The sequence below is a fragment of the Hyaena hyaena genome, unplaced genomic scaffold (assembly GCF_003009895.1).
Source record: "Hyaena hyaena isolate Hyena2069 unplaced genomic scaffold, ASM300989v1 scaffold_1254, whole genome shotgun sequence".
NCBI lineage: Eukaryota > Metazoa > Chordata > Mammalia > Carnivora > Hyaenidae > Hyaena > Hyaena hyaena.
The window spans coordinates 231,886-256,573 of record NW_024081888.1 but is presented as its reverse complement, the minus strand read 5'-3'; the positions used below and the strand labels follow the sequence as shown (position 1 = coordinate 256,573).

The 24,688-nt window shown below is 34.8% G+C and overlaps 1 protein-coding gene across 1 annotated transcript in view; it reads right to left on the bottom strand.

The window, feature by feature from the left end:
• Nucleotides 1-24,688, bottom strand: part of LOC120224809 (protein diaphanous homolog 2-like) — a gene marked incomplete at both ends in the record, with an annotated part of 326,022 nt that overhangs the window by 80,273 nt on the left and 221,061 nt on the right. Inside the window, one exon of the mRNA XM_039223066.1 lies at nucleotides 6,158-6,322. Within this exon, the coding sequence (XP_039078997.1) occupies nucleotides 6,158-6,322 (165 nt within the window). The remainder of the gene's footprint in view (nucleotides 1-6,157; nucleotides 6,323-24,688) is intronic.

Here is a 24,688-nt window from a genome sequence, read left to right as displayed (position 1 = left end):
ACAGAATAAAAGGAAGGATGGAAGGGAATAGAGGGGTTTATGGATTTAGAATTCCCTTGAGGTCTTCAAGACTTGAAATTTTTTAAGCCTTCAAGGAGAAAGGGATCAGAAGAAAAGCAAAAGGAACCATTTTCATGAAGTGTGCTGTGAAACACAGCTATTCTTGCACTGAGCATAACAGCACTGTGGTACCACAAGGATTGGTGGCAAAACTAGAGCAACAGGAGACTGCAACCTTGGACCAGATGGATTTTCGCTGAGGGCAGTCCCATACAGCTTTGCTGTGCCAGCAAAAGGCAGAGGGGAGCTGGAGCTGCAGCAGGACAGGAAGGGCAGGGCTTTGTCTGTTCAATGCTATATTTTCATCATCCGAGAATAGTAGGCACTCAAATATTTGTGGGGAAATGTCAAGTGGTAACTAGAGCTAACATGTTTTTGAGCACATATGACAGGACTCCCAATGTACTCGTGGGAGTGGAGTCTTTGCAGGAAGCTTGAGTCCTGCTAGAAGAGGTAAAGGAGATAATTTGGGATATCTGGATTATTGTTACTAAGGTGACTCCCATCTGAATTCACAGGTGCTGAGATCTCAAGATACTTAGCTTAAAAACAGAACTATACTATTCAAGAGGTACATCAAGGTCTTTGCAGTTTCTCAAAATTATCTTCCCAATATTAATTACCATTTTATTGTCAAAGCAAAGATACATCAAATTATGAGGCATCTAATAGAGATTTTGGATAATGGAACTCTAGATAACAGAGTTTCTGTTACTGATTAAGAGTCTCCTTTGTTAAAGAATATATTTGCTTTTTATGTAAGTCCACCTTTTTCATAATACTGCACTAAAGTTTCCTTTAAATGCCAAGTGCTTTGTACATTGAAGGTTTAAAAATGTGTCAAAATAACTTAGTCTTATTGGATCAGAAATTATATTCATAATCTTTTCATGCAAAAATTCATCTTCATTCCTTGCCTTTAAGTAACGAATAAAAATGTTTCGTATATATCAGTTTAGTTTTTGAGTGTAACTAAATGTAGGTGTTCACTTTGGCTTTTCAATTATACTTTAGATTTAGACATGATTGAGGCCTTATAAAGAGGAAGACGGCCTGAGAGAAATGAGAGCTTCTCAAAATTAAGTATCTCCCATAAGTCAACATGGGTAAATAAGGAGCTCTCATACATGTTTAGATTTTAAAAGGACAATTACTTAAGATAGAGGGAAGACTATCCTTAAATGAGAATTAAGATAAGAGTAACCTCCTCAGTTTCATAACTCCCATGCCATACTAGCTATGGGAGCAATTAAGGAATAAGGGCAATCACACCTTTGCCTCTGAGCCTTCATCTAGTTTTAAAAGTGTGCTTCCAAAGCTTCTCTCTGTTCTAAGAGGTTCGTGTCCTCTTAAACACTTACTGCTGTCTTGTTCTGCTGCTTCCACTTTCATGTTTTACTTTTACCAATCTGGGAGGAGAATTCACATTAAGTGATTATGTTTCAGTCAGCCAACCATAGATGGCCTGGCCTTTAAGTAACCATAGTTCTTTTTGATTTTATAAACCACTATATGTTTTTTATTTTTTAAAAATTGTTATTTATTTATTTATTTATTGAGAGAAAGCTATGGTGTGGGGGAGGGGCAGAGAGAGGGAGAGAGAAATCCAAGCAGGCTCCACACTGTCAGCACAGAGCCTGAACCTTGAGATCATGACCTGAGTTGAAAAACCAAGAGTCAGACACTTAACCGACTGAGCCACCCAGGCACCCCTGATTTTATAAGCCACATTACTTTTAAAAATTTAGATTTCATCCTAAGGCCACAAAGAATTCATTGAAGAATTTTAAGTCAGGAAAGTAACACTGTCTTGTTTGTTTTCCATTTTATTATGACTTTAATGTGGTGAATGGATTAGAAGTTAGAAATAGTAAGATTAGTAGACACAGACACCAGTCAGAACATCATTATAATAGTCCAGCTGAGAGATGCCACGTGGAGGCCCAGAACTAAATAGCCTCGGTGGGTTTGGAGAGAAATGAATGGATTCAAAGATATTCAGGAGATAGAAGAAAGACTGAATGATGGCATGATGGCATAAATATAGCTACCACTTAGCCTCTTAACACTTAGCCATTTAGTACTCATCTAAGAACGGTTCAAAAATTGTTAAAGGAAAGCCCTGATTAAACAAAAATGTTAAAGCTTATTAATCAAATAATCAAAATACTTATTTTGTTGAGGGGGGATCTTCTAGCATGATTAATAGTAATGGTAATATTTTCTTCTTAAGTTATGTAAATGAGGGGCGCATGGGTGGTTCAGTCGGTTAAGTGTCTGACTTCCGCTCAAGTCATGTTCTCATGGTTCGTGGGCTTGAGCCCTGCATCAGGCTCTGGGCTGACAGCTAGGTCAGAGCCTGGAGACTGATTCAGATTCTATATCTCTCCCTCTCTCTCTGACCCTCCCCTGCTCATGCTCTCTCTCTCTCTCTCTCTCAGAAATAAATAAAACACAAAAAAGTTATGTAAATGGTTCTATTAATTCTATAAAGTCTTATTCCTATATTTCTACTGTATGAGATATAGAATGAGGATACACACACAAAACAAAAATTAATCGAGTGCCTGGATAACATATTGTCCTTTAAAAAACAAAACAAAAACACACAGAAACAGGAACTGACAGATTTCAAAGACAACAGAAATGTTTTCTATAATTTATTTGGAGCTATGAAAGTTACTGAAGTATAATACTTGCCTCAAACACTTTCACAACAGCTGAAATTAATTTTTATGCTTAAGCAAGATACTGAATGGCAGTGAAACATATAAGGTTCACTGATCTTGAATATTCTATTCAAAATATCTCAAAAGAAAAAAGACTGTGTAGCCAACTATTTGAACTAAGTGAAGCATAAAGGAGAATAAGCAAAAATAAAACGATGTTTATATATTGTATAAATGTGGAATTTTATTTTCATCCACAGTATATTCAACTTAAATTTAGGGATTATTAATTAATCTTGCCTATATTATAAACAGTTTTTTGAATTCTGATGATCTCAGGAAGCTAACTAGAGAGACTTATTGTGAAATTAGAAATGTTTCCAGTTACATATATCTTCATGCTCTTATATAGGACATGCACCTTGAATGTCTTTAATAATCTCAGTTGAGTAATATATAATTCGACTGATATCAGTAATTGATATAGCAGCATATCATACAGATTATCCAATTTTGCTTTTATTAATTTGAATGTGATTATTTTGAAAAAGGCTTTAATCCATAATATCAAACCCTTTTGTTTAGTTCCATTTCCCCCATCCCTTAGAAGATATCTGTCTGAGGAAGATTTTTTGGTATATGCATTTTGTATATGCTATACATGCCAAATAGATCTACCAAGATGAAATTCTGAGCTCATTTGGAAGTAATTTTTGGTAGCACATGAATCAGAACTCTTATTTTCTTCTCAGCAATACTGGTATTTTATTGCTTCCATCTATAGTCCAATATGCTTTTAAGCAGTAAGAATCCTGAAGCCAAACACACAAAACACTAAGAAAACGGGAATTTCTGGAGATTATAATTTTTGTCTCTCTTTCAGGGTTATTCCCTCCTCTGGGAGAGCGAAATCACTTTAAGCTCACTATGAAACAGGAACATGGGGAGCACAAATGATCGACTGAAGTTGGTGATGTTGATTTAGGAGTGTTCAGCTTATAGGTCAGGTGTAAAACCCTTAAACCTGCTTGTCAAAGTCTGCTTGTCAAACACCTATGGGTTTTTCCAGATTCTGCGCAAATGTTACTTTCTCTGTAAAGGCTTCTTGAGTCAGCTCAGGCAAGGTTAGGCAGTTCCTCCTTTGCATTATTATAGCACCTTGACATATTTCTATGGCAGCACTTATCAAATTACATTGCATTTACTTGTCTGTCTCTGTTCATTCATGGACAGAGAGAGACATTTTTCTTCCTATTATCTCTGGACTAGAGAGTTACCAAAATCAAGCTGATTTGCAATAAATAATAATCAAATGGATGGGCACAGAATGCCTAATAATATTCTCTATTTGCATAGCATAGGTTATGAGGTATTTTCACATTGTGTTGAGAAGGACATGGCACGAATTATCACCTGTATTTTATAAGTGAGGAAACTGATGCCTAGAGAGGTTACATAACCAACCCAAGTTCAAAACAACTAATAAGTTGCACATCTAGTTTTCATGCCAGCAAGTCAATCATGATTTGTGGATAAAAGTGATAGTAAAAGTGCTCTGAAAGGCAGATGGCAATGGCTGACCAGGACAATTGTAAGAGCTGGTTACCTGTTTTGAAAGCTCTGTGAAAATCAATCTTAGCAGTATCTCAAGAAGTTAACATAAACGCACACAAAACTGGACTTCAGCATGTCAACTTATTCACAATGAGAATAATTTGTGACAAATTATTTCCCTGTACTCAAGCTACGTACAGAGTGAAACCAATAGACAGATATATCCTATTTATGTATGTAATTTATATGACTTTCTGAAATTCTATGACTATAGACTTTTAAAGGTGAATAGATTCTTAGAGATCAGGGGTATAATCATTTATAATTCTTAGCAAAATTTCTAAGCATCTGGCTAACATGATTAAACACAGGTTGCCACACAGGAATTGTCCTTAAACAAATAGTGTAAAATGGGAGACGTACATTAAATTCTATTGTGTGACTATCGGGGAGGTGAGAGACACTAATATGATGGTCAGTGCTTTCAGATCCAATCCATGTTAAATCAAAACACTCTAATAGAGATTGACATTATTAATTATATTTATCTCCATCTGCTTATAGACAATTTATTGGATTTATCTTTTCAATGTGTCAACTGAAGTGTATTTTCTAGTCTCCATTCCTTTTTAACATATTTTTTCTTCTTGAAAATAGTCCAAGTAGATATGACATAGGCATTCATAAGTTCACATCATATTTATAACTTTACCTTTCAAAGTATTCAGATGAGTCATTTTCAGAACACATTTTACTACTTACTGACCAACTAAAAAGTTAAATACACGTGTTTTTTAAGGGGTAAAGAACAAAGACCAAATAAGCTAATGTCCGCAGCCAAAAACAAACAAACAAACAAAAAATAAAACAAAACAAAACATCATATTTAGGAAAGTTTTTGATTTAGCTTCTACCCAAAATTGGCATGTGCTCTGGGTTACATGTTCTAACCTAGTAGGTGAAAGCAAATGTTTTCCACAGAAATATCTGTATCTCCCAGACTGTGTAAGTCACACCAAAATCCAACATTTTTCATGGGGCAATACAGTCAATTAAGAGAGAGAGCCTTATTTAGCAAATAGCTGCTTTGGGGATAGAAACATACCTCAAACTTAAATGAATTTGTTTCTTAATTGATCTTCCTGTTGGGGAAAATTGCTAGAATTCTTTCTTTAAAATATATGAAACTTTACTTGTTTGAAATCAACTACTATGCATATCTTTCTATTACTATCATAATTGGACTCTGTGCTCTTCTATTCCTTCACTGGATGCAAAGAAGTATTTCCACAACATTTATACAGTAAAGCTTTTTCTTCCTTCTAGCATCATAACTGGTATGCTGATATCCCATCTCTATTTAATGCTAACATTTACTGTTACCCCAAGAGTTACAGATTGAAACAAGAGATGACATTGTGAAAGAAAATTTAAGTATTCAAGGTCATTTACAAAGTCTAATTTAGAATCAATTTCTTATCTAGACTATTACAAACACTTGTTCACAAATCATAGCATTTTAATGTATTAAACGAAAGATGATTTTAGATATGAATTTTTAAGCTAGGTCAAATTATAATACTATGCTATATAAAAATCAACGTCAAGTACCAATTCATTCATTTTCTTATAAAATTTCAGTACAAAAATCCCCATATATACCTAAAGTTGAAGATAATTCATTTAAGTCCCCATTATATATTTAAGCCATCCAACAATTTTATCCATGTTACAGGTATAAAATATCTGTCGGTTCCTGTTAAAGGACTATAACATGAAATCAGTATGATCAATAGGTACATAAAATGCTAATAGGAGAAATTATTTAAAACACAAAAACAACAGGGCTTACAATGCCAAGATGTACTACTCACCAGAAATAAAGTTCGGAAGTTGCTGATATCGCCAAAGAATTCTTCTATGCTCACTGTCTTAGAGTCAAAAATAAAGTATTCTCCAAGATTCTCATAGAGCTTTAGCATGTTGTTGTGCATGGTGAACAGTTTTTCATACTGGTCTCTGGCACTCTTTGTAAAGCTGTAGCTTTCTGTTAAGGAACACGATACAATGGTATTTAAACAATTTTTTTTAATGTTTATTTATTTTTGAGAGAGAGAGAGTGAGAGAGAGAGCAAGGGAAGGGCAAAGAGAGTGAGACACAGAATACAAAGCAGGGTCCAGGTTCTGAGCTGTCAGCACAAAGTCTGATGCGGGGTTCAAATCATGAACTGTGAGATCATGACCTGAGCCAAAGTAAGAGGCTTAACTGACTAGCTACCCAGTACCCTGATCCAATAGTATCTTAAAGGCAATTACTAGATGTTCAGATTGAATTATACCATCATTTTGTAAATATTTATGCATTAATTTGCTAGGATTACAGTAACAAATACCACAGACTGAGTAGCTTAAACAATAGAAATGCATTTTCTCACAATTCTAGAAGCTAGAATTCTAATTTCAAAGTGTTGGCAAATTTGGTTTCTTCCATGGCCATTCTCCTTGGCTTGTAGATGGCCACCTTCTTGCTCTATCCTCACATGGTGGTCCTTCTGCTTGTGTTTGTGTCCTCTTCTCCTCTTCTTATAAGGACACTAGTTACACTGGAGTAGTGCACAGCTTAAGGACTTCATTTTAATTTAACTGCTTCTCTGAAAGCCTATCTCCAAATACAGTCAGCCACATTCTGAGATTCTGGGGATTAGGGCTTCAACATATGAATTTTTGTGGGGACACAATTCAGTTCATAATAACTTGCTAGAGTCATCATTTTGGTTAGTGACTTTCAAAAATTTGTAAAGTAGGCTGAACTATTTAATGCATAACTATGCAAAACATGTTTGCTAAATGAAAGCACATAAGTATAAATATCATAAAACTGCCTCAGTTATCTTTTTATGAACAAGGTAGGGCAGAAACAAACAGCAACAAAAACTTAGAAAAAATATTCTCTTCTTAAATAAAGATATTCTATATATAGAGAGGTCGCACTGAATTATATATAGTTTATATTATATGTGTGTCTGTGGGTATCCCAGATAAAGAGGGGAAGGAGAGGGAGAGAGAAGGAGAAGGAAAACAGGCAAGGGGGAGGGATGAAGAAAAAGGGAGAAGAGAGAGAGGGGAGACAAGGAGAGAGATTCTGCTATAGCTGTAGAAACTTAATCACCCAAAAGACTTGCTAAAACAGATTACTGTTTCCTGAGCCTGAGCCCAGGAGCCTGAGAATTATAATTATTTCTAATGAATTCCCAGGTTATCCTGAAACTACCAGTCCAGGATACAGTTTGAGTAATATGCTCTAGAAAAGCTACTTATCCAGAAATTAATTACATCATTGTTGTGAACATTTTATCAACAAAGTGATAACAACCACTACCACAATATAAATTAATCAAATACATAAATACATATGACTAAAGGCATCATTATATATAAATTTATAAAGAAATAAATTATAACACTTTCTTACAAAGGTTATAGATATGAAAAATTATCTCTTTAGGTGGCTTAGAAAACAAAAATAAATAAATTAAAATTTCCAACCACTCAGAAGCAAGCGTTGTGAACATTTTGGAGCATTTCCTCGAGTCTTTCTTCTATGGCTAATAACTTTTGAATGTAAATTGGTAAGAATGCTTCAGAGGAAGGTAAGTGGGCTAATAGTGAAGAATAAAGGAAATCAAATTCACTTTAAAAAATTATAGTTACATTTAAGACATCGATAATGATCACAGAAGTAAAATGTCTTTAAGTGGAAAGGTAAAATACTTAGAATTGTCAAAGAAGGATAAGAGCAGTTTGGGGCATGCTATTTATTATAAGGTTCATTATAGTGTATTAATATCTTATGGTAGTATTATTTTATCAGGCCCTGATAAATGTGTTTCAAAATACCTGATTTTATAAGATTTTCTGAATTCTTCAGTATGTTCTATTATAACTTGGAGTTAAATTTATTTTCCATGGGAACACAGCTCTAGTTTGATAATGGAAGTCAATGGAGAAAATCAGACCATTTCTGGAAAATTACTTCGCAGCTGACACTTATTGGATACAATGTGATTTTAAAAGAGACGGGTCACTACCTAAGTTCTTTCTTATGCTACTTAAATATTAGCATTCACATTAGCAACACAGCAACCTCTTCTCTGCTAACAAGTAATGTTAAATCTTTCAACCTTCAAGTCTATTTTAATCTCAATAGACCAGAAAGAATGAATGCATTTCTAATTTACTCTATTTTATTTTTACCAACAAAAGTATCACATATAATGTTATATACACATTTTGATTTTACATCACCATATATTCTTTGACTTTAAGAAAGTGTTAAACAACCTGTTTAAAAGTTGCAGAAATAATAGTCTTCATTTCCTAGCACAGAATAAAAGTTAGTTTTTTTTTGTTTTTTTTTTTTTTTGTAGTCTGTCTTACGTAAACAAAACAGACTCATGCCAGAAACTTGTTAGGCATAAAATTTATCAAAGGTCACTTGTACTCTATTTGCAGTGCAAAGTACTAAACCATGTATTTCACAAGGCTTAACATCTGTACCACACAGAGAAATGCCAAAGATTTAAAAACAGGCAAAAAACTGTATGTTTCCCATTTCTCATAAGTTTTTCCCAAGCTAAAATACATTTATGTAGTGATACATGACTTCATAAATTTGTTCTCCCAGGAAAAAAAAAAAACTGACTTCAGAAATTCTGTGTACCAAAGTGAGAAAATTTGAAAAATTCTGGGAATTGCTTATCTTAAAAATAACAAATGGAAAGCAGTCCAATCTCCAAGGCCTTTACTTATCTTCTTCAAAGTGATTACTTCGTAAAAGGGCTAGATGGCATGTGTCAGCACTGGAAATCCTTCAAAAACTGCAAGGAAGCACTGATGTGGGAAACAAAGGCAAAAGAAAAAAAAAAACAAATTTCCTTACAACTTATAGCCCATTGACAAGTCCTTAAGACAGGCAGAGTGACATATGTCTAGGAACTCAACTCCCTTGGTGTTAATAATTTGCTAAGGTCAAAAGGCAATCTTAGCTTAACATTATCCTGAACTCCAGTATCCTGTAAGTCTCCTTTAATATATAAAAATTCCTCTGGAAACTTCCTTTACCTCTACCCACCAAGATACATGTTAGCAATCATTCTCCAAGCATATGACCCTCTGATATATATCTGAAGAATCTCATGACTGAGGTTTTATTAGATAGTAATAAATGACCTTTTCCTAACAACAGCTAGCTCTCTCAAGGTCCTAGAAACCTTGCTTTCAAAATTCCTTAGAGATGTATGCCATCCCTAACCCCTCCCAACCTGAACGTATATCATTAACTGCTCCTCACAATCCCAATGCAGCTCTTTCTGCCCATGGGTCCTGTCCCTGTGCTTTAATAACACCACTTTTTTGCACCAAAGACATGTCAAGAATTCTTTCTTGACCATTTGCTCCTCAACCCAACATTTCCACATTAGTCACCAAATCCTGAGAACTGCAGGTAAAAAAGAGCTAGACACCATCATTCCTTTTCATCCCTTTATTTCATTGAAGAAATTTTTATTTTATTTTACTTTACAAGCAGCCATTAAATTTGATATAACTGGTTAGTATTATGCTGACCATGTGATGGATATAGTGATCATTAAAGCCTATTCCAGGCCCTTAAGAAGTTTATAATCTAGGGGTGTCTGGGTAGCTCAGTCAGTTAAGCCATCTGATTTAGGCTCATGTCATGATCTCACAGTTCCTGAGTTCGAGCCCCAAGTTGGGCCCAGTGCTGACAGTGTGGAGCCTGGAACCTGCTTCATTCTGGGTCTCCCTCTCTCTTCCCCTTCCCCCTTACTCAGGCACGCACTCTCTCTTTCTCTCTTTCTCTCTCTCAAAAGTAAATGGATACTAAAAAGAAATTTTTAAAGTTTATAATCTAATATTACAAATAATTCTACCATCATTGATATGCATTTGTATGGAATTTTTACATTTATGATATACTTTCCCTTCCATATGTCCTATACTCTTCATAACAATCTTATTAAAAAAAAGGCAGAAATACCACTATTCAAATTTTAGAGTTATAGAAACTAGATAAAAGGCACTCATCCATCTAGGGTTAGCACTCAGTGAAGGGAAGCAGAATATGCCACCTAAAAATATGCCTCTTTGGCATACATTTATTTTTAAATATTTTTCATTTCAAGTTTTTAAAATTAAAATTTGTTAAGTAACATATAGTATAATATTAGTTTCAGGAGTAGAATTTAGTGATTCATCACTTACATACAACACCCAGTGCTTAGCACAACAAACGCCCTCCTTAATGCCAGTCATCCATTTAATCAGTCCTCCCCACAACCCCTCCAGCAACCTTCAGTTTGTTGTCTATACTTAAGAGTCTGTTTTATGGTTTGCCTTCTCTTTTTCCCCTTATGTTCATCTGTATTGTTTCTTAAATTCCACATACTAGTGAAATCATATGGTACTTGTCTGAACTGGGAGAAGATATTTATAAATGATGTATCTGATAAAGAGCTAGTATCCAAAATCTATAAAGAACTTATCAAACTCAACACCCAGAAAAAATTATTCCAGTTAAGAAAGGGCAGATGGCATATATTATTTTGAGTTGATTAGGAAATAGCAGACACCAGATAAGCTCTGAAAAGAATAAAAGTTACCTTTTTGAACGGGAAATTTACATTTATAAATGAAATCTCCATTTTGTAAGGGTGTCCCCCTATTTGTACCAGGAAGAGAAGTGTGACTCTAAATCAGGAGAGAATTAATGGTATAAAGAGTGTCAAGGGTTAAGTTGCAGATTTAAATTGCATAACAAACCTTATCCTTGTTTATGGTGCTTTTCCTGGTAACCACCCTCCCCTTACTTAATGAGCGTCCTCACACCTTTCTTTCCTATGTCTTTAAGCTAAAAATGGTATTTAAACTGGTGGTTTAAGTTTAGTATCCAAAATATACAAAGAACTGATAAAACTCAACATGCAAAAAACAAATAATTCGATTAAAAATGGGCAGAAGACATGAACAGATATTTCTCCAAAGAAGACATCAACTGACCAAGTTGATGGCCAACTGACACATGAAAAGGTGCTCAACATCACTCATCATCAGGGAAATGCAAGTTAAAATTACAGTGAGATATCACTTCACACCTGTCATAATGGCTACAATCAAAAACACACAAGAAACAACAAATGTTGGTGACGATGTGGAGATAAAGGAACCCTCCTGCACTGTGAGTGGAAATGCTAACTGGTACAGTCACTCTGGAAAACAGTATGGAGGATCCTTAAAAAGTTAAAATAGAACTACCCTATGATCCAACAACTGTACTACTAAATATTTACCCAAACAGACAAAAACACTAATTCAAGGGGATACATGCACCCCGATGTTTATAGCAGCATTATTTACAACAGCCAAATTATGGAAACAGCCCAAGTATCTATCAATAGCTGAGTAGATAAAAAAGAAGTAATATTGTATATATGCAATGGAATATTATACCACCATAGAAAGGAGTGAAATCTTGCCATTTGCAACAACATGGATGGAGTTAGAGAGTACAATGCTAAGGGAAATAAGCCAGTCTGGAAGAGAAAAATACCATATGATCTCACCCATATGTAGAATTTAAGAAAGCAATGGGGGAAAAAGAGAGAGAGAGAGACCAAGAAAATCTCTTAACTATAGAGAACTGATGGTTACAAGATGGGAAGGGGGTGGGAGGATGGATGAAATAGGTGATGAGGATTAAAGAGTACATTTATTATGATGAGCACTGAGTAGTGTATGGAATTGTTGAATCACTATTGAACACCTGAAACTAATGTAAGTATGTTACCTATACTGGAATTAAAATAAAAATCTTACTTAAAAAAATGAACTACATTTAGGCTACCTCAGGGAGTTACTTATTTTTCTCTGGGTATTTCTCATGTATACATGAGGTATACATGTTAATAAACTTTAGTTTGATTTTCTCTTGTTAATCTGTCTTTTATTACAGGGAGGATCTCAGCCAGGAATTCAAAAGGGTAGAGGGAAAATTACTTTTCCTCACCTATTGTAGACATCATGATAGTCCCTTGATCTTTTGATATGGTAGAAATGTGTTATTATTTATAATGACAATCATCCTATTTTCAAATTGGATGCTCATGTTTCTGTCCTCCTTTTTATGTCTCAACAGATTGGAAAACATTTAGCCACTTAGTTTCTATGACACCCATACTCATGCCTAAAATCTATTTCCTCTTATTTCTTCTCCTTCTCTAGTAACTTCTATAAAATTTTAGAGTTCCCTGAAGGCTTGGTCCTGAGTCCTCAATCTACATTCTAACTGATCTAAGCAATTCACATGACTTTAAATACCATGTATATTGGTGAGCTCTGAGACTATATATCTAGCCTCAATCTGTCCCTTGAGATACTAATTTTTATAATCAACTGCTTACTTGTGCTCTCTATTTGAATGCTGTTGTTGTTGTTTTAAACATTTTTTTTTTTTTTTTTATTTCTAGGAGAGGGAGAGAGACAGCGTGAGCAGGGGAGGGTCAGAGAGAGGGAGTCACAGACTGAAACAGGCTCCAGGCTCTGGGCTGGCAGTCAGCACAGAGCCCGACGCGGGGCTCAAACCCATGAACGTGAGATCATGACCTAAGCGAAAGTCAGACGCTTAACCGACTAAGCCACCCAGGCGCCCCTGTTGTTGTTGTTTTAAAGTGGACTCTTTTGGTATCACAAATATTAATCGTCTTGTGAAAACCCTGTAATAATTTCACCTGGAATAAAATCTAAACTCCTTCTCAGGGTTTATGACGATCCACATGATCTGGCTTCTACTCACCTCTGCAACCTAATCTCCTCTTATTCTCCCTCTTAAGCAATATGCCCAGGCATATTAACCTTTTTTCTGTTCCCTTAACATACCAAGCTTTCATATGCAATGCTAAGCCTTTGCACTTGCTGTTCTCTCTGCTTAGAGTGTTTCTTTTTCACCAGATAAATCAATCACAGCTCATATGTCACCTCCTCACAGAGGCTTTCCACAACCACTCAATATAAAATATTCACTTCCATCACTGTTACTCTTGCTTACTTTGTTTCCTTATGCAAACTTATAACTATCAGACATTATCTCTTTTGTTTATTTAACTCTATGCCTGTCTTTCCCCACTTAAAAATGTGGTCTGTGAATAGCCCTTGCCTATCTTACTGACCACTGACTCATCAGCACCGAGAAAAGTGCCTGGCACAGAGTAGAAATATTATCAGTGACAAAAGTGACTTTGGCGAGGATGATTAGACTATCCTGAGATCAAAATGTGGAGTGGCCTCTTCCCACCTGCTTAAACAACCTTGCGATTTCTTGAAATATTTAGATAAAAGAATCCTGAGGAAACAATGGACTTTCCAAGAAGAATTTCCAAAATGGGTAATTTATATCATTTTATATCTTTAGAATAAGTATAACCTTAAGGTGATTAAGTGAACATGTTTAATACATATAGAGTGTGCTTATCAAATGTAAGAGAGTAAAGCAATTTAGAGCAATTTTCCTTTTACTAGTTGACTCAAATTCTTCATTACACAAAGACAAACAATTCTGATTTTTCCAGCTTGGAAGTTATTCAAGATAACTATGAATTAAAATCACATAATCTTCTCCCTAAAAGAAGTGTTCATGGCAAAGGTGATAAACTAAAATGTGTTGAACATTTTAGAATTCTATCAGGTAAAATGTTAACCTTTTAAAAGTATTCATTTTAAATAATTTGATCTTAATCATGAGTCTGGAAATTTAATTTATAAAACATTTATTATACTTCCCACAAAGCTTTTTTTATATTAACTCACTTGAAAATCTGACCTAGGGAAGCAGTCTTAAATTACTTGGATGTTTATGTACTATACAGAATTGTCTAAAGCTTTATCATCTATATTTTTGTGGAACTATATATAAATTTATAGAGTTTATTCGTTAGTAATATTGTAATAGTGTGGACTTAAACTTTAACCTGAGATAGCTATAATTCCTCCATAGGCATTTACTCAAATAAAAGTAAATTATTTTCTTTACACTTTTAGGTACATTATATACTGGTTTTAACTATTTTTGGTAGCTGTATCTAACTGTCTATAAACTGGTTAAAGGTAGGTGTTTTTAAACCTTGACTTCTAACTGGTAAAGTAGCTGATAGTGTGCAGGACATGCTACCCCAAAATATGGCACCATGGCATATTAAATATTTTAAGAGAAAGGAAGAAGCAGGAAGGTCATTCTAATCTCCTGAAGCAAGTTATAAGACCTCCATGTGAGAATTGGCTTCCTTATACCCCGAGGGAAGAAATACCCTTCTCTTCAAGATGGAAGGATACTGAGAAGAAATCAAATGAACAAACAGTCCTTGATAGGTTCCCCTCAGTTTCATAGACTTAGCTTGTGCTTTGTGCCCTATTATATCTTTCCATGACTTTCTAGTCTCTATCAAATCTACCATAAAAAAGAGGCTTAACAATTTCTTTGGGTCTTAATGTCATATGAAAGCTATATCCAATACATTTGTATGCTTTTCTCCTGTTATTGTATTTGCCAGCTTAATTTCTAGACCTAGCGAGGGACCCCTAGAGGTTTGAGGAGAACTTTTCCCTCCCCTATATAGTATTGCTTCATAAAATACTAGGCAGAGAAAACTACTATTTTACTTAATTTCGATGAAAAGACTAATTGTTAACACAGAAAACTTGTTTCAGTAGAACCAAAATAATCATTAGCATGGCACTAGGGATGAAGGAGTTTATGATCTCATATTTAATTGAGTTGAATCAGTTCTCATTTTTATAGGGAGTACATTAGTTACAATTTTAGTAAAAACCTTGGAATTTTAAATAGCGGTACTGCTGGATTACTGAGAACATGCAAAAATCAACTTGAGATCCACTTAACCTTCACACAAACTTTAGTTAGCAAAATGGCATAATTATTCATTAAAATAAAAGGAAGCCACAGATATACACTCTATTGAAGAATATAAATATCATTTCCTCTTTCTAAAACCTATCAGAAAATATTCTCTAAATGCTAAAAACAAAATATTAATGTTTCAATTTAATTTGAGTATATAATTTTTAATAAAGAATTAATGTTTCAAAGAAATTCATCTTTTAAATATAGTTTTATGGCATATTAAAGTAGTTTGAATTTGCTTACAAATCACACATCATGTGATGAATATGTATAGACATGTGTGATTAATATGTATAGACATTTTGAATTGTGAAACATTAACAAAGAAAATAAGGAATGCATATATTAATTACCATTTGGGTCAACACAACACTTTAAAATAGTTTAGGATATAGACTACAAAATTCTTTTAAAAATCCAATTAGAGGAGTGCCAGGGTGGCTCAGCTGGTTAAGCACCCAGCTCTTGATTTTGGCTCAGGTCATGATGTCACAGTTCCTGAGATGGAGCCCCTCCTAGGTTTCTGCACTAACAGCGTGGAGTCTGCTTGGGATTCTCTCTCTCTGTCTCCTTTTGCCCCCCTTTTGCTCCTGTGCTTGCTCTCACTCTCTCTCTCTCTCAAAATAAATAAATAAACTTAAAAAATCAGATTATAAAGCTTAGGCATAGGATACTTAATATAACAAAGATAGCATAGTCAATGATAAACATTTTGAACCAAGATCCTTAGTTTTTAATGTTTTTTTTTTGTTTTTGTTTTTTGGAGAGAAAGAGGGAGAGAGACAGAATGTGAACAGGGAGGGGCAGAGAGAAAGGGAGACACAAAATCCCAAGCAGGCTCCAGGATTTGAGCTGTCAGCACAGAGCCTGACATGGGGCTTAAATCCATGAACCACGAGATTATGACCTGAGCAAGTCAGATGCTTCGTCAACTGAGCCACCCACATGCCCCTAAGATTTTGAGTTTTTAACATATAGGAGGTAACATAAATACTATACTTTTCCAGATGGCCTGAGTCAGCTGGGGATAAAGAAAATGTTTTTAAATTAGCTTCCAGTTAAAGCCACAAATGTGATGCTTATGACAAAGGTAAGAGGCACCCTCATAACTCCTTTTCTCTACCCCCTTTATTATTCACTTCCTTTTGCCTTTTGTGTAGATTTCTTTATACACTTCCTTTGAAGGCTATCTTTGCATTCTTATACAATCGACAGAATGATTTTTTAATTCATTTATTCAAATATATTTATTAAGTGTCTACGATGTGCCAAGTATTTTCTAGGTGCTGAGTATATAGTATTAAATATTCACAAAAGGTCACTGGTCACAGCTTTCATAGATATTATGGTTTAGTGGAAATACCTACATTAAACCAAGAAAATTTAAAAAACATTTAAAGATTACAAATTGAAAAATGTGATTGCAAAGCATAGGCTGTTAAAGAATGTATATGTGGGAGACTTGGGGGGGTGTTGGGTAGACCAGAGTTTGGTGATGCCTCTTGAAGGATGAAAAATTAAAACTCAGACCTGATGGGGAAGAGCCATGAGAAGGAACACAAGGGTAAGGTATGTGAAAGCTCTGAAAGATATTAAATATTCCAGGAACATGAAGAAGAAGAAAAAGTCTGGGAAGGTGAGAGCCTATATAGTAAGTATGAGACAGGAGGGAGAAGTCTCCTGAGTCATGTAGGTGCCAGATTCTACAGGTCTCTTAGCATCTTGATTTATTTTCCTAAGAAAATTATAAGTCATTGTTGAGTTTTAAACAAAGAACTGATAGGATCAGTTTTCTTCTGCTCCAGGGCATAAGAAATGCTAGCTAAATTCACACACACACACAAACACACACACACACACACACACACACACACACCACTAACAACAATAACAAAAACAACAAAAACCTAGGATTAATTAATATATAATATTAGCCAGATAATAATTTATCAAATATGCTTTAATTGAATATTTATATAACATATATTCTTACCAGTAGTTAGCAACTAGCAAGTAGACTTACTATTAAGAGTGCTACATAGATAAAAAAAGAGTGCTACATAGAATCAAAGGGAGATAAAAAATAGCAGGTGTAAGGCAATATATAACTATGCAGATTGGCATATAAACAGTTGCATTTAGAGTAACATAAGAGTTATAATTATACAAATTTAATATTGACGTGTATATTTTGGAATGTATTATTTAATATTCATAGCATGCACACACAGGCATTAATTAGATCAAGTCCTACCTCCAGCTTTACCTCACATTCAGTTTTCAGCATCATTTATCATGTAGCAACACTGTATACAAAACCAGGAGAGATTATGTAGAAAAAAAAAGAGAGTAAAGTGATAAGACATGGTTTCTAATCCTCACTGAATTTATAAACTAGTGTTTAGAGACAGATAAATAATAGCAGAGCAGCAATAGCAGAAAGTAATGTTTATTGAACTCCACAATGAAACAGGCATTGAGCTAAATGCTTTATAAGCTTTGTCATATTTAACCCTCCCAACGGCCCTATGATGCATATATGCTATTACTAATTCCATTTTACACATGATGAAAGTTGCCTCTGGGAGATCAATTGACTTTCTCAAGAGTAAGCCATTTCAGTAGTAAGTGGTGGATTCAGGATTTGAATCTGGGTATCTTTCCCCATTCTCCCATAACACAAAACTATGTGTTTAAATAGCATGAGATACATATTCTTCTGTTAAAAAAAAAAGATAGAAATACATGATTATATAAACTAAGCTCCGCAAGGGAATTCAAGAAAGATGTGGAAATGCACAGAAAGAAGTGATTCTGATTATTAGGAATGGTGTCAGAAGGTTGTAACTTTTGAGTTCCATCTCAAGGTATGGGAAGGATTTCTCAGTCCAAAGAGTAGACACCTCAGGCAATGAGACTAGCATCAGCAAAGGTATAATGCATCTGGAGTTACCAAGGAACTCTGACTATTCTAGGATAACATAGTTTGAGTATGCAGGGAGATGTAGAGGAAGATAAGCCTTTGATGGGGGCAGAATAGCCCACCTAAAACATATTTCTTTGACATGATTAATTTTGAGTTGAAGGCATTTGGAAAAACAGCAAATGTAAGGAGAGGCTTTCTCTGAACTCCCCTTATCCGCTTAAAGACAGATCCTCTAAAAGGAGCTCAATCTCCCTGGAAGTTTCATCAACCAAGGAAGATTGATACTTATCAGAGAAGAGGGGACTAGAAGTTGACACCTGACCCAGACTAACTTTGTTACATACTATCATATCTTCCATCTAATCTGCTAAACTCTCATTCATCTTTCCTAAAAGTCTTGTCCTCTAAGTAACCTACATCATCTCTCCCCTTAGCCTATTAAGATGGCATATAAACTGTCAAATCTCACCACTTAATTAGGTATTCACTTCTTTCCCCCTGTGATATCCCTGTGTACATATTAAACATTAATAAATTTATATACCTTTTTTCCTCTTCATGTACTATCAGTTTATTTCATAGACCAGCTATCAAATCTAGAAACACAGAGGGTAAGTCTTTCCTTCCCTACACCTGGAAAGGTACTGAATGCATATTAAGGTTCCCAAGTTTTCTTTGTAGGCAAGTAATAAGTGGTTTTTATATAAAGGAGTAATGTAATCTTAACTGTAAGAACTTAACTGGTAACAGTGGGAAGGATGGCTTGGAAGATGACACAATGAACCATGGGAGACCACCTAGGAAACTCACAGAACAGCACTGTGAATAGAAAGCAAAGGATGGATATAAGAAATATGGAAAAGGTAGCATTCATGGGAGATGGTGACTGACTACATATTAGTGGTTAGAGAGGGGGAAGTATTGAGAATGCCACTTGAGTTTTCTAGCCCACATGAACCAGCATATGTTTTGTGTATACTTGTTTTATAACAGAACTTGTGAGACAAGAATAGGAACATGGGGTGGGAGGCAGGAGGGAGAACACTGACTAATTTGAATACACTGAGTATGAGATATCTATGAAACATGGGGATGGCAATATCTAACAGGCAGATGGAAGTATGTGGGCTCCTTGGTAACTGAGAGAGCAGCTTCTGTGGCAACAGTGAAACCTGCAAAGCCAAGGAAAATAGAACAGAGACTTTCTCTCATCCAATCAGATCTACATCAGGACTGTATCTTAAACCTGCTCCCTTAATACTCTTGTTGATTAAATGAACATACCCTTACTCTGAATATATTTGACCCTGATACCTTTCTTTAAAATATAGAACAGTCTGGAATTAAAACTTTAGCTAAGAGAGCAAAATATCGGATCCTGTAGTCTGTGGTAACAGTTTCCAAAAATCATGAAAGGTCATTTAACTACAAATGTCAACAGTGCAAAATATGTAGTCAGTATGAATTTTCCAAAGAGTATGTCCCTGGGGAATTGAATTTTATTGTTTTGGTTAGTGGCAGAGTTAGGGTATAAAGGACTTTAAGAAATAATATTAAAGGCTCAAGAAGAACTGCATATCATTATGAAATTAGTGAGAAATGGTGCTGCCAAGTACCTGAGAATCACTGTTTCTCATCATTACTGTACACTCTGTGTTTTTTTATTTAAAAATTTTTACTACATGAGGTACTTCTGCTACATCTGCTACTTTGGAATAAATGTCTAGGTATTTGAGATTGATTGCTCATTGTAAAAAGTTCTCTGAATTCCTTGGGCATTTTGTTTTTCATACATTTGTTTTAAATGCTCCATTTCAGGTTTGGAGATTCTTGTATTGAGTTGTAGATGGTTTCTAATCATGCATTTTCAATCCAAGTTGTAGTTTCAAAATCAGCTAATAATGCTTTATCATTTCTTGCTTATTTTTCCTTAACTTAAATCACCAATGAGGTAATAAAGTAGCAAAAAAGGAAAAAGTCTCCCAAACCAAATTTACTCATGAAGGTAAGAGCCAACTCTGTATATTTGAAAGGCCTATGAACTGAGGCAGAGATTTAATTTCTCCTTTTTTTGCATGGCAGGGTAATCTGTAGGATTAGAGTAGAAATTCTATAAAGTTACTCCCAGCTGTAAAATGTTAGATTCTGTAAGCATTCAGGTAAAAAGGAAGTACTAATATCTTGAGAAAAGGTGAATACTTTGATTTCTTTAATGGAAATACTTGAGCATATTATTTAAGCTAGTTTTATGTTTTATAGGAAGTCTTCTTATTGTAGATTGAAGGCAAATTATAGTAAAAGTAAATTTTCCCCATCTTTTGTATGTTCTATGATTTCTAAAACAAAGCTAAGGACCTAGTAAGTACAAGGCAACCTCATCCTAAATTTAACATACAAGAAACTATCTCAAAGACAGACATGTTATTCTAATGTAAAAAAAATGGCATTGAAACACACTTTGTATTTCTAACATGATTGCTCATTGAAGACTCTTACTTGTTTACAGTCTTGGCTGTTTGTCACCCCTGACATTAAACTTGCAACTCCCAGTACTCTGAGCTTTGAAGAGCTATGTTCATCTATCAGAATCCATTCTTGTCATCACCTTATAAAAATTCATTTTTTTCAAAGGTTTATTTATTTCTGAGAGAGAGAGAGAGCAGGGGAAGGTCAGAGATAGAGGGAGATACAGAATTGGAAGCAGGCTCCAGGCTCTGAGCTGTCGGTACAGAGCCCGACACAGGGCTCAAACCCACAAACCATGAGATTATGACTTGAGCCAAAGTCTGATGCTCAACCGAATGAGCCACCCAGGCACCCCTATAAAACTTTCTTTAGATGATCATGCATTCCTAACCCTAATCAAAATCCTTTCCTCATTTAATACAACTTTTTGCAAGGTTGAAAACAAATGCATTTCAGGACAGAAAAAGCATTAATCTTATACCTTAGTATTGGAAGCAAAACTTTTCAAAATATTTCCTTGAGTTTAGTCAATATGGTGATAGCTATTCTGGGGTGACCCTGGGCCAGAATATCCATTAGGAAAATTTTATTCCTGCTAGAATTTTTTCTGACAAAGATATGTTTTGCACCATATACCTTGTGCTTTTTAGCAACTCTCCATCTAATTTTTAAGATTTTCTAATATGTATGCATTCATTTATGTGTATGTGTATATATGTACCCTTGTATATATGTGTGTATATATGTATATAAGAATTTATTGATTTTACTGTATCACTGTGCTGTGCTTTTTCTTGTATTAATTTAATGTATGTCTTAAATACGAAATTGCATTATGTAATTCTGAAAGACATTTTTAGATGTTTTATGTGGAAGAAGCTATTCAAATACTGTGGCATTATGTCTCAACAACACATTCCTTTTTTTGTTCCTTTGTTGAAAAGGCAAAAATGTGCCCTATGAAATTTTTCTGCTTGAGGAAAACAAACAATAACAGAATAGCTTCAGCAGTGCTCAGTTTGTGACATGGATATAAACTAGGTCTGCAAATCTATCTTTAATGTGTTTGCTGTTTGTAGGTATTTCTGACATCTCGAAAAATTACATGATCTTAGGAATCACATGTTTCAAAGTCAATGTGTTATTCAAAGTCAGACTTGGACTAAAAAAAGAAAAAGGCAGGATCTCAAAGAGAATTTTTTACTCCCAGGTTCATTACAGCATTATTCACAACAGCCAAGAGGTGGAAACAATCTAAATGTCCACTGATGGATGAATAAAGAAAATGTGGCATATATATATATACACCAGGATATTATTCAATCATACACAAGAAGAAAAATGTTATATGTTATATGCTACAAAATAGATGTACATGGAGGACATTACACTAAGTGAAATAAGCCAGACAGAAGGACAAATAATGAATGATACCACTTATCTGAGTTATCCAAAATAGTCAAAATCATAGAAGCAGAAAGTATAATGATGGTTTAAGGAGATGGGGTAAGGGGAGTTGCTATTCTTTTTTTTAAGTTAATTTATTTCGAGAGAGAGCACACAAACAGGAGAGGAGCAGAGAGAGAGGGACAGAGAGAGACTCCCAAGCAGGCTCTGCACTGACAGCGCAGAGCCCAACATGGGGCTTGAACTCATGAACCACAGATCATGACCTGAGCTGAAACTAAGAGTCAGATGCTTAACTGACTGAACCACCCATGAGCCCTGGGAATTGCTATTCAATGGATACAGAGTTTCAGTCATGCAAGATGAAAAAGTTCTAGATATCTGTGGTACACATTGTGCTTACATTACAGTTAAGAATGCTGTACTGTATACTAAACATTTTAAGAGGGTAGATTTTAGGTATTTCTCACCACAATAATAAGGCAAACTTCCATTTAGGTCACTAACTCTATACACATACACACAGACAGTCATAATGAATCCAAATTTTTACGTATGTATCTGAGTAGTCTCAGGGTTCTGTGCCAAGTCAAGGTAGATGAGTCAGTGAGTTTCTCTTTTTCCCCTGGCAACTTATTATATACACACTATGCTTAGGAGCCCAGAGGAAGTGTGTGTGTGTGTGTGTGTGTGTGTGTGTGTGTGTGTGTGTAGAAATGAAGGGAGGACAGAAAAAATGCCAGTGTTGTGTCTAGACAGACTTTGAGATTTACATTGTAGGGCTACTTGTGACAATCCTAAGAGAAGGCTTCTAAGTATTAGGCAGAGTTACCCAGGGAACAACAATGGAGTTAGAGCTATAGCAACAATAAGAATTTGCTATGATTAAGCTGACCATAAGTAGAGAACGTGGCTGGTTTCGTCTTGTGTGCTCTCCCCTTTGTAACTCCCTGGTGCCCTGGAGACATGATGCTGCCTGAGAAAATTGAAAGTAGTCATTGGATGGTCTAAGGAAATTTATGTACAGAGATAAGCTCCAAATAAGTGATAGACTAGGTTATATATTTTAGTGCTCACTTTAATGAGAGTCTCAAAACAAAATACTCTAATTGTTAATATGTATGCTTCTATTGTATATGAATACTCAAATCACTCTGATACAAGATTTACATTAAGAAAAAATTTAAGTTTATTTATTTTGAGAGTGTGTGGGAGGGGCAGAGAGAGAGGGACAGAGAGTATCCCAAGCAGGCTCTACACCATTAGCACAAAGCCTGATGTGGGGCTTCAACTCACAAACTGTGAGATCATGACCGTAGCTGAAACTGAGTCGGACACTCTGCTGACTGAGCCACCCAGGTGCCCCATGTTGTTGTTTTTTTTTTTTTTTTTGATTGTGAGTTTCTCTTTAAGTATCTTCATGTATTCTCATTTTAGTGGAATCTGTAGTTGAGGGGAGTGATTTTCACTCATATGTAAAAACAAAATATATGTCTTTAATCCACAAATGCCCAGGCATTGTTAAGACAGAAGAGCAAAGTGTGCCAAAATGTTAGGCTGTTAGGTATTTTGCATAAAACACACATCCAAACATATATTAACTGAACAGCAGATGGTAGAGAAAAGAAAATCAGATTGCAGTGTGGGTGAAACATACTCAATAAGTTCTGTAAGGATGGACACCCTGGCATAAGAGACACCATATTGAGTAAGCAAATGGAATATCTAATATGATTCTTTCTTATTGCATTTGATGTATCCTGTCTCTATAAATACATTATCATTTTTATCATGGTGCCTTAAAGACATTTTTTCATAGAACAAGGGGATAGAAAGAATATGTTTATATAGTACTACATCTTGGAAAATATTTAATATATGAATAAAGAACTTTAATGATGTATAGTGTTTATAGTGCTTCCTAATATTCATTAGTGAATAAAAAAATAATTTCAATAAAAATACTAATGTACTTGAAAAAATAATGAGTATGGGTAGTCTAATATATATGAGAAGCGTCTTCAGCTCATTTTATGAATCAAATAGAATATTTATATAATTTCATATTATTCAGTTTATAAATTATTTTTCCCAGTCACAATAAAAAAGAAGTAGAAAATAAGGATAAGTATCTAAAAAGAACATGTGGAAAAGAATTTAAATATTTGTATATTTACCACTGACATAGGACTTTCAGCAAATAAAAATGACATTTTATTTAGACTGGACTGAAACTGAGATACATAAACTAGACAAGAGCAATGACAGATGCTAGATCTAGAGAAAATTATAACCCAATAGTTAAGGAGATAACAATGTATTTTTCAAGCAAAATAATAATGCAATTAAACTATATCCCAAAATACTGCATACCTATATGTTTTGATATTATTACAAAGCAAGAAAACACGTCTCAAAGCTAACAACAGGAGAGAACAGCAATTGCTTCCAGAGTGGCATCTTTGCTTTTAGATGAATTAAGAAGGAATGACTTATATGGCTTATTAGGAAAGGGTATGGAAAATGTTAAAAAGGCAATGTAAGTATTAGGGAAATGTCAATCTTGAAAAGGGGTTAAATACATGACAAAGAACTTTCCTAAGCCTGCAGATACTT